The sequence below is a fragment of the Podarcis raffonei genome, chromosome 8, assembly GCF_027172205.1.
Source record: "Podarcis raffonei isolate rPodRaf1 chromosome 8, rPodRaf1.pri, whole genome shotgun sequence".
Lineage (NCBI taxonomy): Eukaryota > Metazoa > Chordata > Lepidosauria > Squamata > Lacertidae > Podarcis > Podarcis raffonei.
Genome location: NC_070609.1, coordinates 39,017,421 through 39,034,938, shown reverse-complemented (window position 1 = coordinate 39,034,938; position 17,518 = coordinate 39,017,421). Strand labels below are relative to the sequence as shown.

Genomic DNA, 17,518 nt, shown 5'->3' with positions numbered 1-17,518 from the left:
CAGATTGTTTAGGCTCAAATTCTGCAGAAACGAAGGAGACAAATGTACCAGGACCACACTATTTACTTTGCACTTGTGCCCGAAACAGAACAGCCCCTGATGATTAATGAGGGGTGTCACAAGCAGAGCCAACCCTTCATGCCAACAGTGCTCAGAAAACAAGGAACATAATGATGAACAGGCACCCACGACTGCTCTGGCAGGCAAGCTGATCAACTCTCCTTTTGACCTGGAAACTGAGGCTAAGCCCTGCTTCTCATCAAAACACAGGGCTCTGTCACCGTGTGCTGTGTGCTGAAGCTTGCTCTCTGTGTTTTCCAAAAGGGCCAGCCTGCACTTCTTTTTGAAGTGTGGCAGCCATGGGCCTCACCCAAGTCTTGAAAGTCAGAGGCTGTGGTTAGGAGGGGATGCTCAGCAACCAGCACTAGTCACAGAGCCTAGTCATAGAATCATAAGTTGGAAGGGACCCTAACGGTCATCTAGTCCAACCCAGGAATCTCAACTAAAGCATCAATGACAGATAGGCATCCAACCTCTGCTTTAAAAACTTCAGTGAAGGAGAGTCTAGTGTAGTACTGCTCAGAAGTGCCACTTGCTCAGCTCTAGAACTCCTCCAGTTTTTCTGCTCCTGCAAGACATATGGATTTCTCCCTTGGCTGCTCTGCTTCCCAGCCCCTCAGAGTTCTGAGCCTCACCTGGGATATGCAAGACAGGCAGGAGATCAAGGCTATTGTCAACATGGCAACTTTCAGAATCTTCCAAAATAGAGTTCCTGGGGGTGGGGTGAATTTATCTGCTCAAGTTTGCTGATGTAGCACAAATCTTAGAGCAGCCTCCCACAAGCTGGCGCCCACCTATAACTCCCATCAGCCCCAAACATCTGGAGAGCAAGAGGTTGGGGAAAGTTGGATCATCATTACCTGTGGCAGGCAATGGTAGTGGGGGACAACTGAAAACAAGATGGCCAAGAAACTAGCCCTCTTGCCAAAAGCAGTACACAAAGTTGGGAGTCAGGAATAGCCCTCCCAAGACAGAGGACAAGAAGTTCTTGATGGCCCTGAGTATACTTGGGAGAACGTTTATTTTTAATATTCCCAGATGAAATAGCTGAAACAAACTCGAGAGGAAAATCTGACTGTCACTGGACTAATTTTGGACACAGAAGCTGGTCTTTGCTGTGCATGATTATCCCGTCTGCTCAGCATACAGGAGAGAAGTTTCCAGCAACACCATTGCTTTGCTGCTACTAAAACTAGCACTCAGTCCACCCTCAAGGGGCAGCACCTTTGCTGCTTCATCAGGAATGCCCTCAGAATGAGGCCCCTTTACATCAGCCCAACATCTCCAATAAGGCTACGCCCCTACTAGGGCACACGTGACAGGCTCTGCAAATGCTTTTAGGATTAAATGTGGACAGACAAGACTCATTCCAGGAGTCAGAGTGTGGGTCATCTTCAGAAAGCATGTTTTGTACTCCAAAGGTCAGTCTGGAACAAGAATTTCAGGAACCGATTTCCCTTGTAAGAACTAAACAAAAAAGTGAATTATGTGAGGATATGACTAATGCTACTCACTAGTTAAAGTGATTTTCACACTCTAAAAGTAGGTGGGTGGGGGGAGAGCAACCGCTTAGCCTGAGACTGGTACCTTTAATTCAGGCATGTTCCAACAGGTCTTTCAATGAGCTCTTGCACTTCCCACTACTCACCCATCTACCATGTAGCAAACTGATCTTTTGAGATCTACCCAGCATCCTTTTCAGTAACTCAGCCCACACCTCTCATGTCTACCCAACACTCTGCAGCCCACACCAATCACCTTTGTCACCACCTTTCTCAAGGAAACAGAGCGAGGATTTCTGTAAAGTTGGAAAGAAGGAAACAAGATGGCTCAGCTACAGACTGAATACAGGGAACAGAGAGGGCATTCAAACCAAGGCCTGCAGGCCTGTTCAACAGTGTACATGGGGGGTGGGGGTGGGCGGGAATCAACCAAGCTTTCCAGCCCCCATTTGCAAACCACGGACTCTGCCATTGGCACCAAGCGCACACTGCCCACCTGTTCCATTGCCTACAATGGGAAGCTTCCTTCCAAGCCCAATTTCAGCACGGAGAGCACCAGACACTCTGCAGGCACATGTATTGCCTGATGATACATGGTAACATCGTCAACAAATACAGTAAGAAAAGGAGAGCTAAAGAGGAAATATGAAAAGTTCAGTCTGGGAGGCAGTGGCACTTGAGACAACGAAGGATCTGAACAGAAATATCAGCTGGGTGATGCAGAAATGGGAGTGAAAGGGAGAGAGAAAGCTAAGCTTCAGCCTCTGTGTACAGGTGGCCCTGAAAGCCATGGGAAAGTGGTCATTCAGTGTGTGGAGAAAAGAGCAGAAAACAACAAGAGATCCCCAGGCAGGCCCCTCAACAAAGAGAAAGAAAACAAAGGAAGATACTCCACCTAGGTAAATACTGAAAGAACACTTAGACAGGCAAAAAACCAGTTGAAAACAGAATCAGAGACTGACTGACGGGCATAAAGTAGGGTGTGTTTGTGACCTGTGGCCCTCCAGATGCTGCTGTTGTACTTCAACTCCCAGCAGCCAATGATCAGGGATGATGGGAGCTTTGATGCTCCATTCGCATAAAGGGAGTCAAGAAGGAGAGAGTGACCCCCCTGTAGCAAAGGCACCAAACGGGGACCAAATAGTGACTTTTGTAGTGAGAGATCAACAGATTTTTGCAAGAGCAGTTCCAGGTTTAGAAGCCAGAGGAGGAAGGCAAGAGCTGAATTAGAAGATGGATAGCAGGAGTAAGGAGAACATAAGTTTGTAGGTGAAGAGTGGAAGGGGAAATAAGGCACTCCTGAGGAAACCTCTTCTGAAGCAAGTATTTTGCATTGGGAGGAAATCCTCCATTTGCATCAACATCATCTTCACAGTAGGTATTTCCCCCAAAACTATAGCAGGAGAGAAAGGGGTTACATTCCTCCATCAAGACCGTAGCAGCAATCCCAATTGATGAATCCCCAGTTGATGCTCTTTGCCTTTTTTAGGGCGGTGGCAGCGGCAGAGGGGTGGGGGTGGGGAGTCTGTGTTAAATGCAAAGAGGCACTGAGGGTTAAGTCTCACTTAGCCCTCAATTCCTGCAATATCTGCAACAACTAGACTATAATAAGAGCTGTTGTTTGTGCACACAGCCTGGCTCTAGAGCACATGTTTAAAACCCAAGCACACTTAGTTGGAACGGCTTTGCCTGTTTGTTCCCAACCCCCTTTAGTCGCCAACAAAAAAATACCCCATGACTATTGACATGAGATATTCAGCTGCTTCATGCCAAAAATAAAGCAGCAAATGAAACAACAAATCAAGACCAACATCTAATTGTAGGGAGTTCAGCTTATTTAGAGGCCAGGAGATGAAACGCAACCCAAACACACATCCTCCACCTCTGCTGGCCCAGGCTACAAGACACAACACAGGGACTATACCACTGTGGCAGCCAACAGCTGTTCCTAGGATACCTCTGCAAGGCTGACCAAACAGCATGACTGAACACCAATCTATGGTGATCAAAATATCTGCTCTGGCCTAAATATATGGTTTGAGTCATACTGGCACAGCAAAGGCTACAGGTCGATCAATTTATTGTCAGTGCATACATTCTCAGCTATGATGTCAAGATATAAACTGGACAATATTCATTTATTGTATGTGTTTTGAACGCTTATCTATTTCATGCCTGTGGCTGCTAAAAAATTATATATCATTTTAACTCTGTCACTGCTTTTTGTCTCTTGTTATCTCTGGACTGCAGAAAAATGTCATGTTAGACTGAGAATTGTGCAATGCAGGTAAAACGTACCTGGACTGCATTCTAATACACCACAAGGCCATCTCAAGTTAGGCAAGCGGACCTTCTATAGCCATAATTTTGCACACAAAAATTCTAAGCTGGGAACCACCCAACTTTTTAGAAGAAATTTATCCATGTTGTATTGCCAGGCAAAGCAGATGGGGACTGTGTCCAGAAATGCATCATCACTGATTTGTATGCTGCCTTTCTATAGTAAGACCACGTGCAAGACTGGCGGTTTTAAAAGCAATAAGAAATTTACAGAGCAGAAACCAAAAATCTAAAGCCAAGAGAGGAAGGCAGAAGAAGGCAAACCCACCCCCCATAAGTGAATGATGAGCTTTGGGCACCCTAACCTTACTGTGGGGGGCTCCCCTTGGGAAGCTGTGCCAGCCCCAATCCCCCTTGAGCATGCCAAGAGTGCAAAAAAGGAGAAAAAGCCAGGCCTCCCTTGGTGGCTCTTCTCTCCTCCAGGGAGATACCTTCAGATGCTACTTCCCAGACGCTGGATCACCCCTCTCTCCTACCCCCACCCCAGCATCCTGCCCTGATAGGAACCAAGCACATGACCATCGTGGGGCTCCAGGAAGCGGCAACCTCCCCAGCTGCGGACAGCGCTGTCCTCCTCCCCCCGCACCAACAGCCGCCGGGACTAGTAGCCACGGGCGGCGGCGCCAGCCAGCCCCATCCAGGGAGCAGCTGGCCCCGTGAACTTCTGAGGGGAGCACAGCCAGAGGCTTCTACCGCCTCCTGCCCCGTTGCACCTTACAAAGGCGACGGCTGCGGTTTCGCCTTCCGACGCTCTGCACACGCTCAGAGGCCGCGCACATCTCTCTCTCTCTCTCTCTCACCGGGAGCGGGGCGTCGAGAAGGCGGTGGAAAGCGGGCAGCTGGGCGGCGAGCGGCAGCGCCTCGGCGACGGGCTGGGCGGGCGGGCGGCGCGGCTCCGGGAAGGCGGCGCACGAGAAGGGGTCCCCGTCCTCCAGGTACTGCAGCCGGCACAGCACCGAGCCCGGAGGCGGCGAAGCGGAAGGAGCGGGAGGCTCGCCCATGGCCGCAGCACCCAGGCTAGCCTCGCCTCAGTCCCGGCGAGAGAGTCTGAGGCGAATTGCGGGAGGGGAGAGGGGCGGAGTCGAGACACAGCAGAGGGAGGAGCTACTAGCCCCGCCCACCAGCCTCTGCCGGCCTCTACTGGCCACACACAATACACCAACATACACCGGGAGAGGCCTCTGCAGGCCACTCCTGCTGACCACTGAGAGCCGGAAGTTTATCTGCGCCCACAGAGCCCCAAGCTCTTTGGGCCTAAGGAGGGGGGCGTGCCGAAGCCTGATTGGCCGCCGCTGGCCTGGTGGGCGGAGCCATTCGGTGCCTGCTCCACGTGCGCGCGCTCCAGCCAGAAGGGGCAGCCCCGGCGACGCCAGCAGCGAAGTTTCCGCAGCGGAAGGGAACGAACGACAGACCGACCTCCGATCGGTCCCTCGGTCCGCGTGGGCTGGGGCTTTTTGGTGAGGCACCCTTTCGATTTGCCTCTGCCTCGCAGGGGTAGCTTCCTCGCACCGGACGCCCTTTCAACCCAGCCTGGTTTTGCATGCCCGGGGTTTTTTGACCCTCACTCCCGCCGTGGCCATCTCCTCCCCTCCTTCCTTGGGGAGGGTGGGTGTCTCGCCCCCCGACCGCCTTCTCCGCACCCCCGGGCCCAGGCGCTGCCACCGGGAGGCAGAGCGCCCTTAGCTAAGACAGGCCAGCATTCATTTTAGGCAGATTTTATAGGAATGAAGAGGAACTTTTCTTTCAGAATAGATTTTTTTAGCTCAGAACTTTACATTTTTACTTTCAACATGCTTTCAATCTGCTTTAGGACCCAAGAGTAATTTCCTTTTTCAGTTTGTAAGTGAAGATAAGAGCTGGCCTGCGGATCTTTTGGGTTGGCCCCCTGCTTGCTTTTTATTGAAATATGATTAAACGGGTATATATTTATATTGTGTAAGCGCAGTTGAATTCAGTACGTTTTTTTCTGAATAGACATGATTAGGCTTGTATTGTCAGACATCGTGTTTCTCAAGTCGCCCTGTTTCCCCTGAGGGAAAACCCCCTTTCCCAGCAGCAGTGCACACACACCTAGCTCAGGGGCTTACAAACCTGTCAGTCAACTCACAAAGGAGGTAAAATTTGAAGAGAAATGGCAACAACTCTCATTTTTGCACAGGACATATCCTCCTTGGTAATACTGGCAGAGTCAGTTGAGTTATTTCTTTTCAGCAGATTGATGCTTACGGGCAATAATTGCTAGGATTGCGTTTTTCTGCAGCAACTCTTCTTTCCAGAGATGGAACAAAATCCGTCAGATACCACAAGTAGGCTGATGAGCAGCCTCCTTTGCCATAGCCAGAAACTGCTTTTGGTTTCTATGAATCATTCCTGGAGTTGTCAGAGTTGAGTAAGCAGTCCATGGCAGCAGCATCCCAGAGGGATCAAATCACTAGCCTAGATTTGGGTTTATGTGACGAGGAATTTCCATGGTCTCTGGGGGAGCCATAATGAACCACAATTATCCTGCCTCTTACCATGATTTCCAGTCTGTTGTGGAGATCTCTAGAATCCTTTCTGAAAGTAGGGAAGGGGGAGGTGTAGAAGAAAATAGTGATTGCTGTGGCCAGAGGCTCTTGCCAGATGCCAACAAGCCCTTGCAGTGATGCTCTACCATTTTGGGGAACTTTTTGCTCCCAATCCTTAGGCTCCCAGAGATGGTACATCTTTTCCTAGCTGGGGCTGTACATTTATTTGGATTAAGGACAACTCTCATCCCCCAACAGCAAGAGTCCACACATTCATTTAGGGAGGGGAGTCATTTTGAATATTGCATTGAAATTGATGCCTGTTACACTTCTAGTTGTATGCAGTGGCCGGGGGGGTGGGTGGGTATGGATGCCCAGTCTGAGAGAGCAACAAAACCCCTCTTCTACATGATTCGAGCTTGCCTGCAATCCTGAGAAAGGTGCCCTCTTGAAGCTTCTGCAACCCCCCCCCCTTACAGAGGCACAGAGAATTGACAGCAGGGAAACATCCCTTTGAATGGTCAAAGACAGCCTTCCCCAACCTGATGTTTTGGAATACATTACTGCATTGGCTGGAGCTGGTGGGAGTTGTAAAAACATCTGGAGGGCACCAGCTTGATGAAGGCTGCTGTCATGCAAAAACACAACTTTATTATTAGCACTTTAGGAAAAGGAACACAGGGAATGCGCTTATGCTGAGTTCATTGGTTCATACTGTCTACTACACTGACAGGCAGTAAAGGCTCTCCAGGGTTCCAGGGAAGTCCGACTCCAGCCCTAACTGGAGAGATTATTGGGGACCAAACCTGGGTCTGATTCAACTACTGATTCAGTTTTGCAAATTGGCCTGCATTGATTCTAGTTGGTTTGTCTATGTGAAAGACCAGCTCCTACTCCCACAAAGCCACAAATGATTTATGCTGGTTGTCTGTGCATGCTTCGGACATTGTGCAGAGCAGCATAGTCCATAAGACTGAAAGTGGCCCCTTTAGAAACAGCCTATTTTTCAGAGCTATTTTTCACCAATATACTTCCATTGAAAGTGGAGGACCCCCCCCATATTCAGAAGCACCTTGATCTAAAGAACAGTGACTTCCTGCCTAAAAGGGGACCTCTCTGCTTGGTTGGGAGGGAGGGAGGGGAATTATGAGGTCCATATGCCAGCTTTCTCAGACCTCCAAGAAGCTTGGCACACATGACAACTGTCCCTTTTGCCCAGAGGTAGAGCCAGCTCTGAGTGTGGTTGATGGATTGCATTGCAGGATATGTGTGTTACAACAATAGGGGTAATGAGGGAGTTGCAAGGGCCAAACTGGAGGAGGACTGCCTTGGGCTGTGAGCATCAACCTTCTCCCACCTCACCCCACTCACTCTTATTCATGGCAGAGGGTGACCTGAATTCTTATTTTCCACCCTTCTGGTAGGGGGAGATCTTGGTTTCTCTGGAGAGTGGCTACACAATCCTAACTTAGAGGTTTTAGAAACTCACCCCCTTTTTGGTGGTGGGGCACATGCACTTAGAAGCCCGCTTGGTTTTGGCAGCGCCTGCCCTCAACTCCATGCCAGACCTCTGATGGCCTTCCGCAGCCCATCGCCTCAGCAAGCTGTCTCTGAGGCAGGAGCTGGAGCTGTTGGGTCTGACCACAAGTGGGGGAAAATCTTCCTCAGCACTCAGAGGGCTAGTCAGCTGCTGGCGGCAGCCCTGCAGCCAGTCCAGACTTTTTGGGGCATCAAATTGCATATTTTATTCTGTTTTTCTCCAGTGTTTGGATATGTTTTATGTTTCCCAGTGGGGGCCAGGAGACTAGCAGGGTCTCTCTTTTGCAAGACATCAAGTGAGGAGCAGAGAGCTGTGGAGAGACAGACAAGGGTGACCAGCAGGAGTGACAGCCGTGCCTTCCCGGGCATGCAGCCCCACCGACTGGCAGACTGGCATCCCTCTCCCTGGACTTTCTTCACTTAAGAAGGCAGCAACCTCCCTTTGGAGCCTTTCAGGGAGGAAGAACAACAGAACATCACCTGGCCAATGAGTTTGAGAAGCTGCCCTGATTTCTGGACCCTGACCTTGCCATGTTGGTGGCTGCAGCCGTAGGAGGAAAACCAAACCTGTTTCTTGCCACATGCTGCACTTGAAGAACCAGAGAGGCAGAGGGGAACTCCTGGGTTCCATGATGGGATCACTCACCTCAGCTGCTGGATCACTTTGACAGGTGAGGAGAGTCCACTGTAAAAGGGATGGATTGAAACCCATCAATTCATTTTCATAGCTTTATTGAATCATAGAGTTGGAAGGGACCACAAGGGTCATCTTGTCCAAACCCCTACAATGCAGGAATCATTTTGCCGAATGTGAGCTTGAACCCACAGCCCTGAGATTAAGTATCTCATGTTGTTACTGACTGAGCTGTATGTGGGGCTACCTTTGAAGTTGGTCCAGAGGCTTCAGCTGGTGCAGAACTTAGTGGCCCAGTTGCTTGGGGGGGGGGGGGAACTACTGCCAGCACATAACGCCTTGCTTGCAGGATTTGCAGTGGCTGCCAAGCTGCTACCCAAGTTCAAGGTGTTGGTACTAACATAAAAGCCTCAGGGCCAGGTTACTTGAGAGATTTCCTTATCTTGTACATGTCCTTTATGCCCTGCGTTCTGCAGGAGCATCTCTCCTCAAAGTGCCAGAAATACCAGAAACCTTCTCCACAGTCCCTGCTTTGTGGAACAGCATCCCTGTTGAGATAAGACAGGCATCCACCCTCTGGACTTTGAGGAAACAGATTTTGCCAGGCAACACGACTTTCCCTCAGGATGGCCACCTTGGGAGGGTCTCTGCAGAAGTGCAATGGGGTTAGAGAGGCAGGTGCTGTTGTCTTGGTCCTAACAACCCCTCAGTCCCAAATCCATCAGTGCTCACCATTTCTCTCAACAAGTCCCACGCTTGTCTACTCATCCCAAATCCAGCCTCTTGGATTTGCTTAATGTGTAGACATCACCTTGTTTTCAGGTGGCTTTTATTACTATTATTATTACATAATGTATTCATATCCAGCCTCTCTCTCTCAAGTTGGGTTCCAAGGTGGATTACTGCATTTCAAAACATTACTAAATACAAAGGAATAAAGACAAGCTAGTTAAGAACTGTAATTACGTTAGAACCAGCATTTAAACTACACTTTGTCCTGTATTTTACAGCTGCCTTTGCTGGTTCTGCTCAGGCTTCTTGACCCAGATTCTCATGCAGAGCAGGAGCTGCAAGAATTGAGTCAGACTGTTATCCCACCTTTTTTACTTTGGATAGCTCCCTTCCTAAGACCCTTCTTGCTGGAGGTGCACTGGAAGGCTCTGCTGATGAGTTAAGGGCTCTGCCCTGCCCTGCTCTTCTCCTCTGTGTGCCTCTTTAGAAAGCTGAGCTTCTTCCTTACAGAGCAGTCTAAATCCCAGCCAGATAGGGGCACAGTCACTATCCGCCATCTCCACAGTAGCCCTGTTTTTCAAGCTAGCTTGGGCAGAAGGTGGCGGTGGGGAGGCAAAATCCTGCTTTGATTTATTTACTGATTATATCTCTATGCCACTTTTTCATTCAAATGAATCCTCAGGTGATTTACAAACAATAATAACAACATAATAGAGCATAATAGAACATATACAGCTTAAATTGTATAGAATAATTAACAAACCATCAATGAAACAATTGGTAAAACACTGTGAACAAAGCAGCAAATAAAAAACAAGCTAAATATCCACAATTAAAGCAAAAGTCATCTTCTACAATTGACAAATCAATACAGCATTTATAATCTATAAAATAATATTAACGGCATTAAAAAAATTGCAACCAAAAAATAAAGTAAGCACTGTTAAGTTCATATGCACATCTTGACACCCCCATGACTCATAATCTTACACTCTCTTGTTCTTATTTAAATACACATACAAATAATGCTGGCGGCAGCAACTCCCTTCTGGAACTGGTGTAGCCACTGAGATGTTTTGGGCTGCCACCAGCAGGAGGCCCTCCAGCGGCTCTCCTTGCACTTTCAGTGCTGCATCCACCACCATCCCCAGCATGGTGGATCGTAGGTTTAGATTGTGCCCTTAACCTTTCTGATGGACTAAGTTTTAACTTCATTGTTCTTTCATGAAAAAATAAATAGACCAGCAGTTCAGATAAACTTTACCAGAACTGCATTTAATCAAAGGACTTTGCCAAGCAGCTCTTTGGCCAGCTAACTAAGAAGAACAATGCAAAACCTAAACTGCTGGATCAAAATAAAGCTCCTGGCAGGTTCAGTTTCTCTGAACATGAAAATAAGCTTTGGGAAACATGAGGTGCTAGACTGGAGTCAATCAATAATTTTTTTATTGCATATAGCCAAAGGCCTTCACAATGTACAGCAGAGGGCAAAAGCAGCTCTTCTGGAGTCAGTAAGGTTAACAATATGATTGACAGTACAGTATTGTAGTCTACTATATTGTGCAGCGGAGACTTTTGAATAATGTAACAACAAATATATTTTAAGTAGGTATCTAATGTTCAAATTTTAAGATAGCTGGCTTTTTGGGACATTGCCCCCCTACCCTGTCTTAGAAGAGACATCCCTGTGGCTTCTCATGCCACACAAACCCTTCCACAAGTCCTGTTTTAAAATCCGTAACTATAACATAATAACAATGATGGAGAATCCAAACCTTGTGCCAGACTGATGCCTTCACTGGTCTTCCTTCCCCTCCCTCTGTTAACAGAGGGCTCCATGGCCTCTGGACCAGATGGTACCAGGTCACTTCATGTTAAGGACTGTGTCCAACCTCCTGAGATGTAGAGGTGGCTTTTCTTTCCTCTGTCCCTTTTTCTGATGTGGAGTCTGTCCAACTGGGATTTCACATTACCTTGTGCTGATAACCCCCGCTCTCAATGCCATTGGGAGGAATTTCCGCTGCGTTTCTTCCCTCTGCTCTTCAACTTCTTGTTTTAAAGTCATCTGAAAGGCTTCGCTGTTGCCTTCTAGCACCTGATGAAGGGCAGGTGAGCTCTTGCCCAACAGTGCAAGATTGCAGAGCGAGTCCAAACCCAGGCAGCAGTGGAGCCAGCCCCATACCCACAACCCTTCTTAAAGTTTACACCAGTTGCTTGCAGCAGTATAGAGGCCGCATTCCTGCTGCTGGTGCTCTAATGTGATGAACAAGGGGAAAGCACAGCAGTGAAAATGAAAGTGTGTGTGTGTGTGTGTGTGTGTGTGTGTGTGTGTGTGTGTGAATGAGCTTCTAAAGGTCAGCCACACTGTGTGGTGGCAAAAGAATGCAGTCCTGTTCCCTTGTGTTCAAACTGCCCCCCCCCCCCAATTTTCTAAAAGTATAGCTTTAATTACACATTTCCTGCTCGCAGGTTCATCCCATTTTACTGCTTCCTGAGAGGCAAGGGTGAGGGACTGGTAACTGATAGCCTATTAACTGCCCCTGATATAACCTCTTTTCACTGTTCCAATGTCAAGTTTCTGTTCTTGCAGGGGGAAAGGCTTTATTTTCATTCTTTAACAGAACAAAATTGCTTTGCTATAAGAAGGGTTGCCATCCCACCTCACAAGGTTGCTGTGATAAGAAAAAGAGAGTAGCTTGGAAGAAGTGCAGAATAAAGATTTGATAGGAATCAAGGCACATTAAATGAGGTAGTATTACCACTAACTGTTCAGCTGCCTTGATCAGGAAGCGATAACACAATTTGAATCTACTCGGAGGAAGCAGTTAATTAACTGCTGGAATCCTTTGCTGAATGGAGCTTGTGAGTAAATGCTATAGAATCTTGGCCATCAGGAAGAGCATCGCAGGATAAGGAGCACTATGTCAAGCACTTGTGTAGAGCCACCATTAACTGGGAAAGCAGGGCCTCAGGAACACCAAGGAGGATCCCCCAGAAGCAACAGGCATGAAAGCCAAGAGGCTGCCTGAAGGACAAACCTGTGGGGAGGGGGAAGGCAGTGGGGGGGGGCAACTTGCCCTAATTCTGGAGCAGTTAATGCATTGGCTGGTTCAGCAGCAGACAGCATCTGGCTGCTGTAGACAGGCTGCCCTTCTGTCCCTTGGAGAGCCCACAGCATTAATCCAGACCCCTGTAGGCCGACAAAGCTGCTCAGCATGGAATGAAGGTGATTAAGAGTCAGCAAGATAAACATTTTTCATTGCCAAGATAATCCAATGGCTTTTTGATCTGGCTTGGCAGAGGATGGGGAGGGAAGAGGGGAGCCTTTCTGATCTGAATGAGCAGCTTCTGCTGGGATGAGCAGGAGGTCAGCAGTGGTCTCGTTTATGGTTCCCACAGATGGGAGGAGACCAGAGATTTCCCAGAGCTTTTCTTTCAAATCCTCTCCTGCTTCTGATCTTGCCAATGTAGCCTGGAACTTAACTTTCCTCTTGGCCAAGGTAGTGCAGGCTTCCGCATTGATTTATTTCATTCCATTCCATTTCTATCCCACCTTTTCATCCAAGTAATTTAAGGTGGTGTACGTGGTTCTCCCTCACCTCATTTAATTCTCACAACAACCCTGTGAGGTAGGTTAGGCTGAGAGGCAGAAACTGGCCCAAAGTCACCTAGGCAGCTTCATAGCCGAGTGCAAATATGAAGCCCAATCTCCTAGTCCAACACTCACCACTACACCATGCTGACTCTCAGTATGCTGGGTGCACCTTGTGGGTGCATGGATAGCAGAGGTCTCCCTGTATGCTCAGAGTGGGGGTCCCATACAGACTTCCACCTCTCTTGTGTCCAAAAAGTGGCCAGTTCAAGTCAGACACACCCCACCGAAATGCCTAGGGAGGGGGATTTCATTTATTTGGCTGCCAGTGTGTTCTAGTAGTGAGTTGCCAGAAATCTTAGCTTTTGTGCTGCGGCTGAATCATTTCCTAGCTCTAGATTTCAGCTATTGAGAGCTTTTTGCACATGGGCATTTCTGCCAACTTTCAACCATGCTGGAAGGGGTGCATTTATTCCCACAAACTAAGGGATCAGAGTGAACTGAGGGTCTGATGCATTCCCACTCCTTGTTTCTCTTCTCAGTGGATGTTAAACTACCCCATGTTGCTACACAGAACAGGGTTTATTTAAACTATTTTTACCCCACACTTTAGCTGAAAGTGCTCCCAGAGCAGCTAACAAAAATCAGTACAGATTGCGGAAACCTCGGGATCTGACCGGACCTCCGGAATGGATCCAATCTGCAACCGGAGGTACCACTGTAGTAAGAAACTCAGACTTACTATCTCAAAATATGTTGCACGTGAGGGAAATTAATATATAAATAAAAACAAACATTCCCTTTTCCCAGGCCTTTGCTAATTACCGTATTTTTTGCTCTATAAGACTCACTTTTTCCCTCCTAAAAAGTAAGGGGAAATTTGTGTGCGTCTTATGGAGCGAATGCAGGCTGCACAGCTATCCCAGAAGCCAGAACAGCAAGAGGGATTGCTGCTTTCACTGCGCAGCGATCCCTCTTGCTGTTCTGGCTTCTGAGATTCAGAATATTTTTTTTCTTGTTTTCCTCCTCCAAAAACTAGGTGCGTCTTGTGGTCTGGTGCGTCTTATAGAGCGAAAAATACAGTAAATAATCTATGGCCTTTTAAAGAATGTGAGGTCTTTTTATTTTGTTCGTTTCTTACAATGTTATGCATTTTTGTGTTTTTACATTTTAAACGGCCCTGTTACTCTCAAATGCAGGGCAATATAGAGATATAATAATGATAATCAATAAATAATAAAAAGGGATCGGGGGGAGAGAAAGAAAGCTTAAACTGCTTAAAAGTTGCAGTTTTGCAAATGTTGGTGTGAGGGGGCTGTCCAAAACTTGGAGATACTAACGAAAAGGGGTGCCAACCCCATGAAGGATGTTACCATAGCTTAGTTCTTTTCTAGTTTTGTTTTTTCTCCCTCTAGACTGCTCAGGCCACGGATAAATGGTGGGATCCCACCAACCTTCAGGATACAGCTTCTGATATGTGGTGGTGGGGGGACCAGGACCAGCTGCCTTATGACTCCCCCCCACCCCCACAACACAGCATTCTCTGTTATTTACTCCATTTTGGCTGGGATGGGCCTGGGCCCTGCTTCTTCTTCCTGCCTGTTTTATCGAACTGGAAGCCCTGAGAGACCTTACCTGAACAGCCACCCACTCCCTGCATTGCTCTCCTTGTTCCAGTTTAACAGACCATTTCCTGGCTGTGACTGTGACCCCTCCCTCCCGCCTTTGGCCCCTAGCCATTGGAAACAATTGACTGTGACCGGTGGAGGAATTTGCCACACAAAATGACTTCCTCTCTAAGAGGAAAAAGCCTTCAGCCTCCCTTGATAGGATTGTGATTATGGTTCCATGACTTGCAATCGGCATTTCCGTAATGTTTCATTCCCAACATTTATTAAGCTGAAATTTCTGTGTGTGTATAAGGGAGTGGGGGATTTTTGGAAGTTCCACCTTTGTTTCCTACCGTGGAACCAGATGTTGGCGATTTCTTAGGAGTGCCTGGTGGTCAGCCACAGGGCAGGGCCGGGAACTAGCTGGGTGCTGGGAAAATCAGGAGGCTTGTGTTGGCTACAGCCCCCTACTAGGACACACACCAGCTCCCCTGCGAGGGACAGGAGATACTCAAGAACCCTGTCCATCCCAGTGGAGCTTCCAGGAGAGAAAGTCCCACGTCTTACACAGCCTTTCTTATTCCCACACTGGCTGGAGCTGTTGGGATTCACAGTCTGAGACATCTGAAGGGCACTAGGTTGGGGAAAGCTGCCTCATATGCTGGGCTGGTGGTGGTGCTGCTTTCAGCAGGTGCTCCAGGAAAGGTATTGACCCGCATGGGGCCAAAATAAAAGATTGGGAGAAAGGAATATATCAATGAGAGTCTGAAGTCAAGGATTAGAGGAAAGAAGCCAAGGAAATGTGGGGGAAACAGGGGAAACCTGCCTGGCGGGATTTAACCATTTCTATGACGTAGTCTGCAAACTCACCACTTGGGGGCAGTAAGCCCGGTGAAGTAGTAGTAGTAGTAGAAATTTATTATTTATACCCCGCCCATCTGGCTGGGTTTCCCCAGCCACTCTGGGCAGCTCCCAATAAAATATTAAAAACATGATAAAGCATCAAACATTTTAAAACTTCCCTAAACGGGGCTGCCTTCAGATGTTTTCTAAAAGTCAGGTAGTTGTTTATTTCCTTGATATCTGATGGGAGGGCATTCCACAGGGCAGGCGCCACTACCGAGAAGGCCCTCTGCCTGCTTCCCGGTAACCTCACTTCTTGCAGTGAGGGAGCCACCAGAAGACTCTCAGAGCTGGACCTCAGTATCTGGGCTGAACGATGGGGGTGGAGGCGTTCCTTCAGGTATACTGGGCACCTGGACATTGTATCTGGGCATTCTCTGGTGCATGGTCAGTGGGGACTGTTCTGACACTCAGAGTGGAACTTCTGCAACTAGGAGGCTGGTGCAGGTGGCACAACCCTTTGATGGGAGTTTTAACTCCTGGGGTGCTGAGCCCAGTGCCCTGTCAATCCTGGCTGGCCCCTATCCATTTGCCTCCTGTCCCAAAGAGAGAAAGTCAAAGAAAGAGAATAGGGAGAAGCTCCACCAAAAGACACCATCCCAGTGATGGCTGCTCTCCCCCTCCTCGTGTTGGATCAATACTCAAAAGCTGACCACGCCACTTATCTGTTGGCAGGGATCTGTGTTACCCTCCTGCCAAGGCATCTGGGAGCCCAGGATGGCAAGGGATTCACTGGAAGGGATGAAGACTAACATTAAGGAAAAGAGCCTGCCATAAATCAGGGCTCAAGGGAAGACGCCGGGAATGCCAAGTGCATCTTGGGCCAAAAACCCAGGCTTACTCAGTGCTCTAGACTCCCACCCACTCTAGATTATTCTAATAATGAGCTCCTAACTTTTCTGCTAATAGCAGCATGTATGGAAATTGCCAGAAGCTGGACAACAGAAACAGGTCTTAACATTGACTCCTAGATTGTGGTCAATAGCAATGGCCAAGAAGCTGGCCTGTCAAGTCAGAGCAGCTAGTGACAAACACAATCCATTCTCATTCTATAATACATGGCAAATATTTATTGAGTACATGAATCATTTAGACCATGGAAGGAAGCCACCTGATGCTCATGGGGAAATGTGGCAAGACCGTTTAGAATAACTGAATGAAACTTTATTATAATGCATGATACACATCTGTACATATAAGAGGACAAGCTTGGGTTGGTTGTTGTTGGACAATTTATTTTATTGTTGTTGCTGTAATTTGAAAAAAATAAAAACATTTATAAAAACAGAATGCCAAACTGGGCCTGGTCAGGACTCCACTCCTTAGGAGGAGGCAGGAGTAGCTGCCCAGAGGAAGCTGTAGTCCCTGAGCCTGGGTTTGCTGGTAAGCTGGAGCAACATTCCAGCCTGCCTCTCCAAACTCCATTTGGAGCTCTCCAGGGTGCTAAACATCTTGCTTGCCTTTTGGACCTTGACCTCTGCTTTGCCTGACCTTGTTTATCTGGATTTCCCACCCTGCGTTATATGACCTTACCTTGCTGGCCTTTGCTAGACCTGACTTGGTTTGCTTGATCCCAAACTGGGAATACTGGTAGGTGGCCTGCAATTCTAAAAAACTGTGCATAGCACACCAACCCACTTGGGTTCAAGCAATGCCCACTACCTGGGACAGTACAGACTGGAAGAGGTGATGCACCACTTATTCCCAGGGGCCTTGTGGCATAAAAACTGCATTTCACCACCCAGCTGTCTGGTTGAGTTTTCTGGGAAATGGGCGCAAGACATGGGAGGATCAGTTTCATGAGTTGCCTTTGAAAAATGTGGTTCCATATTGGAGTGGGTGTTGAAAGAGTGGACTAGGGACATAATCTTGTCAATGTCCTTTTTGCAGGCCCAGGAGGTGGATTAGAATGTAGGCAGTTTAGGCATGAGTTTGCCACTTACACAAACTCAAGCACCACAAAAGGCTGAGGGCCCTTTTCCCAATCTGACCTATTTAGATTGTACAAAAGGCACAGCACAGCAACACTGAACTCGTAGCACTCAGCTTGTCGACTGAGAAGACAAGTATCCACCCCAGAAAAATTGTTCCCGAACAGC

General features: G+C 48.0%; 1 protein-coding gene and 1 long non-coding RNA gene across 3 annotated transcripts in view; one reads left to right on the top strand and one right to left on the bottom strand.

Moving 5' to 3' along the window:
* Positions 1 to 5,040, bottom strand: part of FHOD1 (formin homology 2 domain containing 1) — a 34,281-nt gene extending 29,241 nt beyond the window's left edge. For both annotated transcript variants that reach the window (XM_053399429.1, XM_053399430.1), the window contains exon 1: positions 4,703 to 5,040. In XM_053399429.1, the coding sequence (XP_053255404.1) occupies positions 4,703 to 4,903 (201 nt within the window). In that variant the 5' untranslated portion in view covers positions 4,904 to 5,040. The remainder of the gene's footprint in view (positions 1 to 4,702) is intronic.
* Positions 5,041 to 5,155: 115 nt separating this feature from the next.
* Positions 5,156 to 14,422, top strand: LOC128419096 (uncharacterized). The gene is made up of 3 exons (XR_008331807.1): positions 5,156 to 5,359; positions 8,173 to 8,619; positions 14,322 to 14,422. It is a non-coding gene; the product is annotated as an uncharacterized LOC128419096 (long non-coding RNA).
* Positions 14,423 to 17,518: the final 3,096 nt, after the last annotated feature.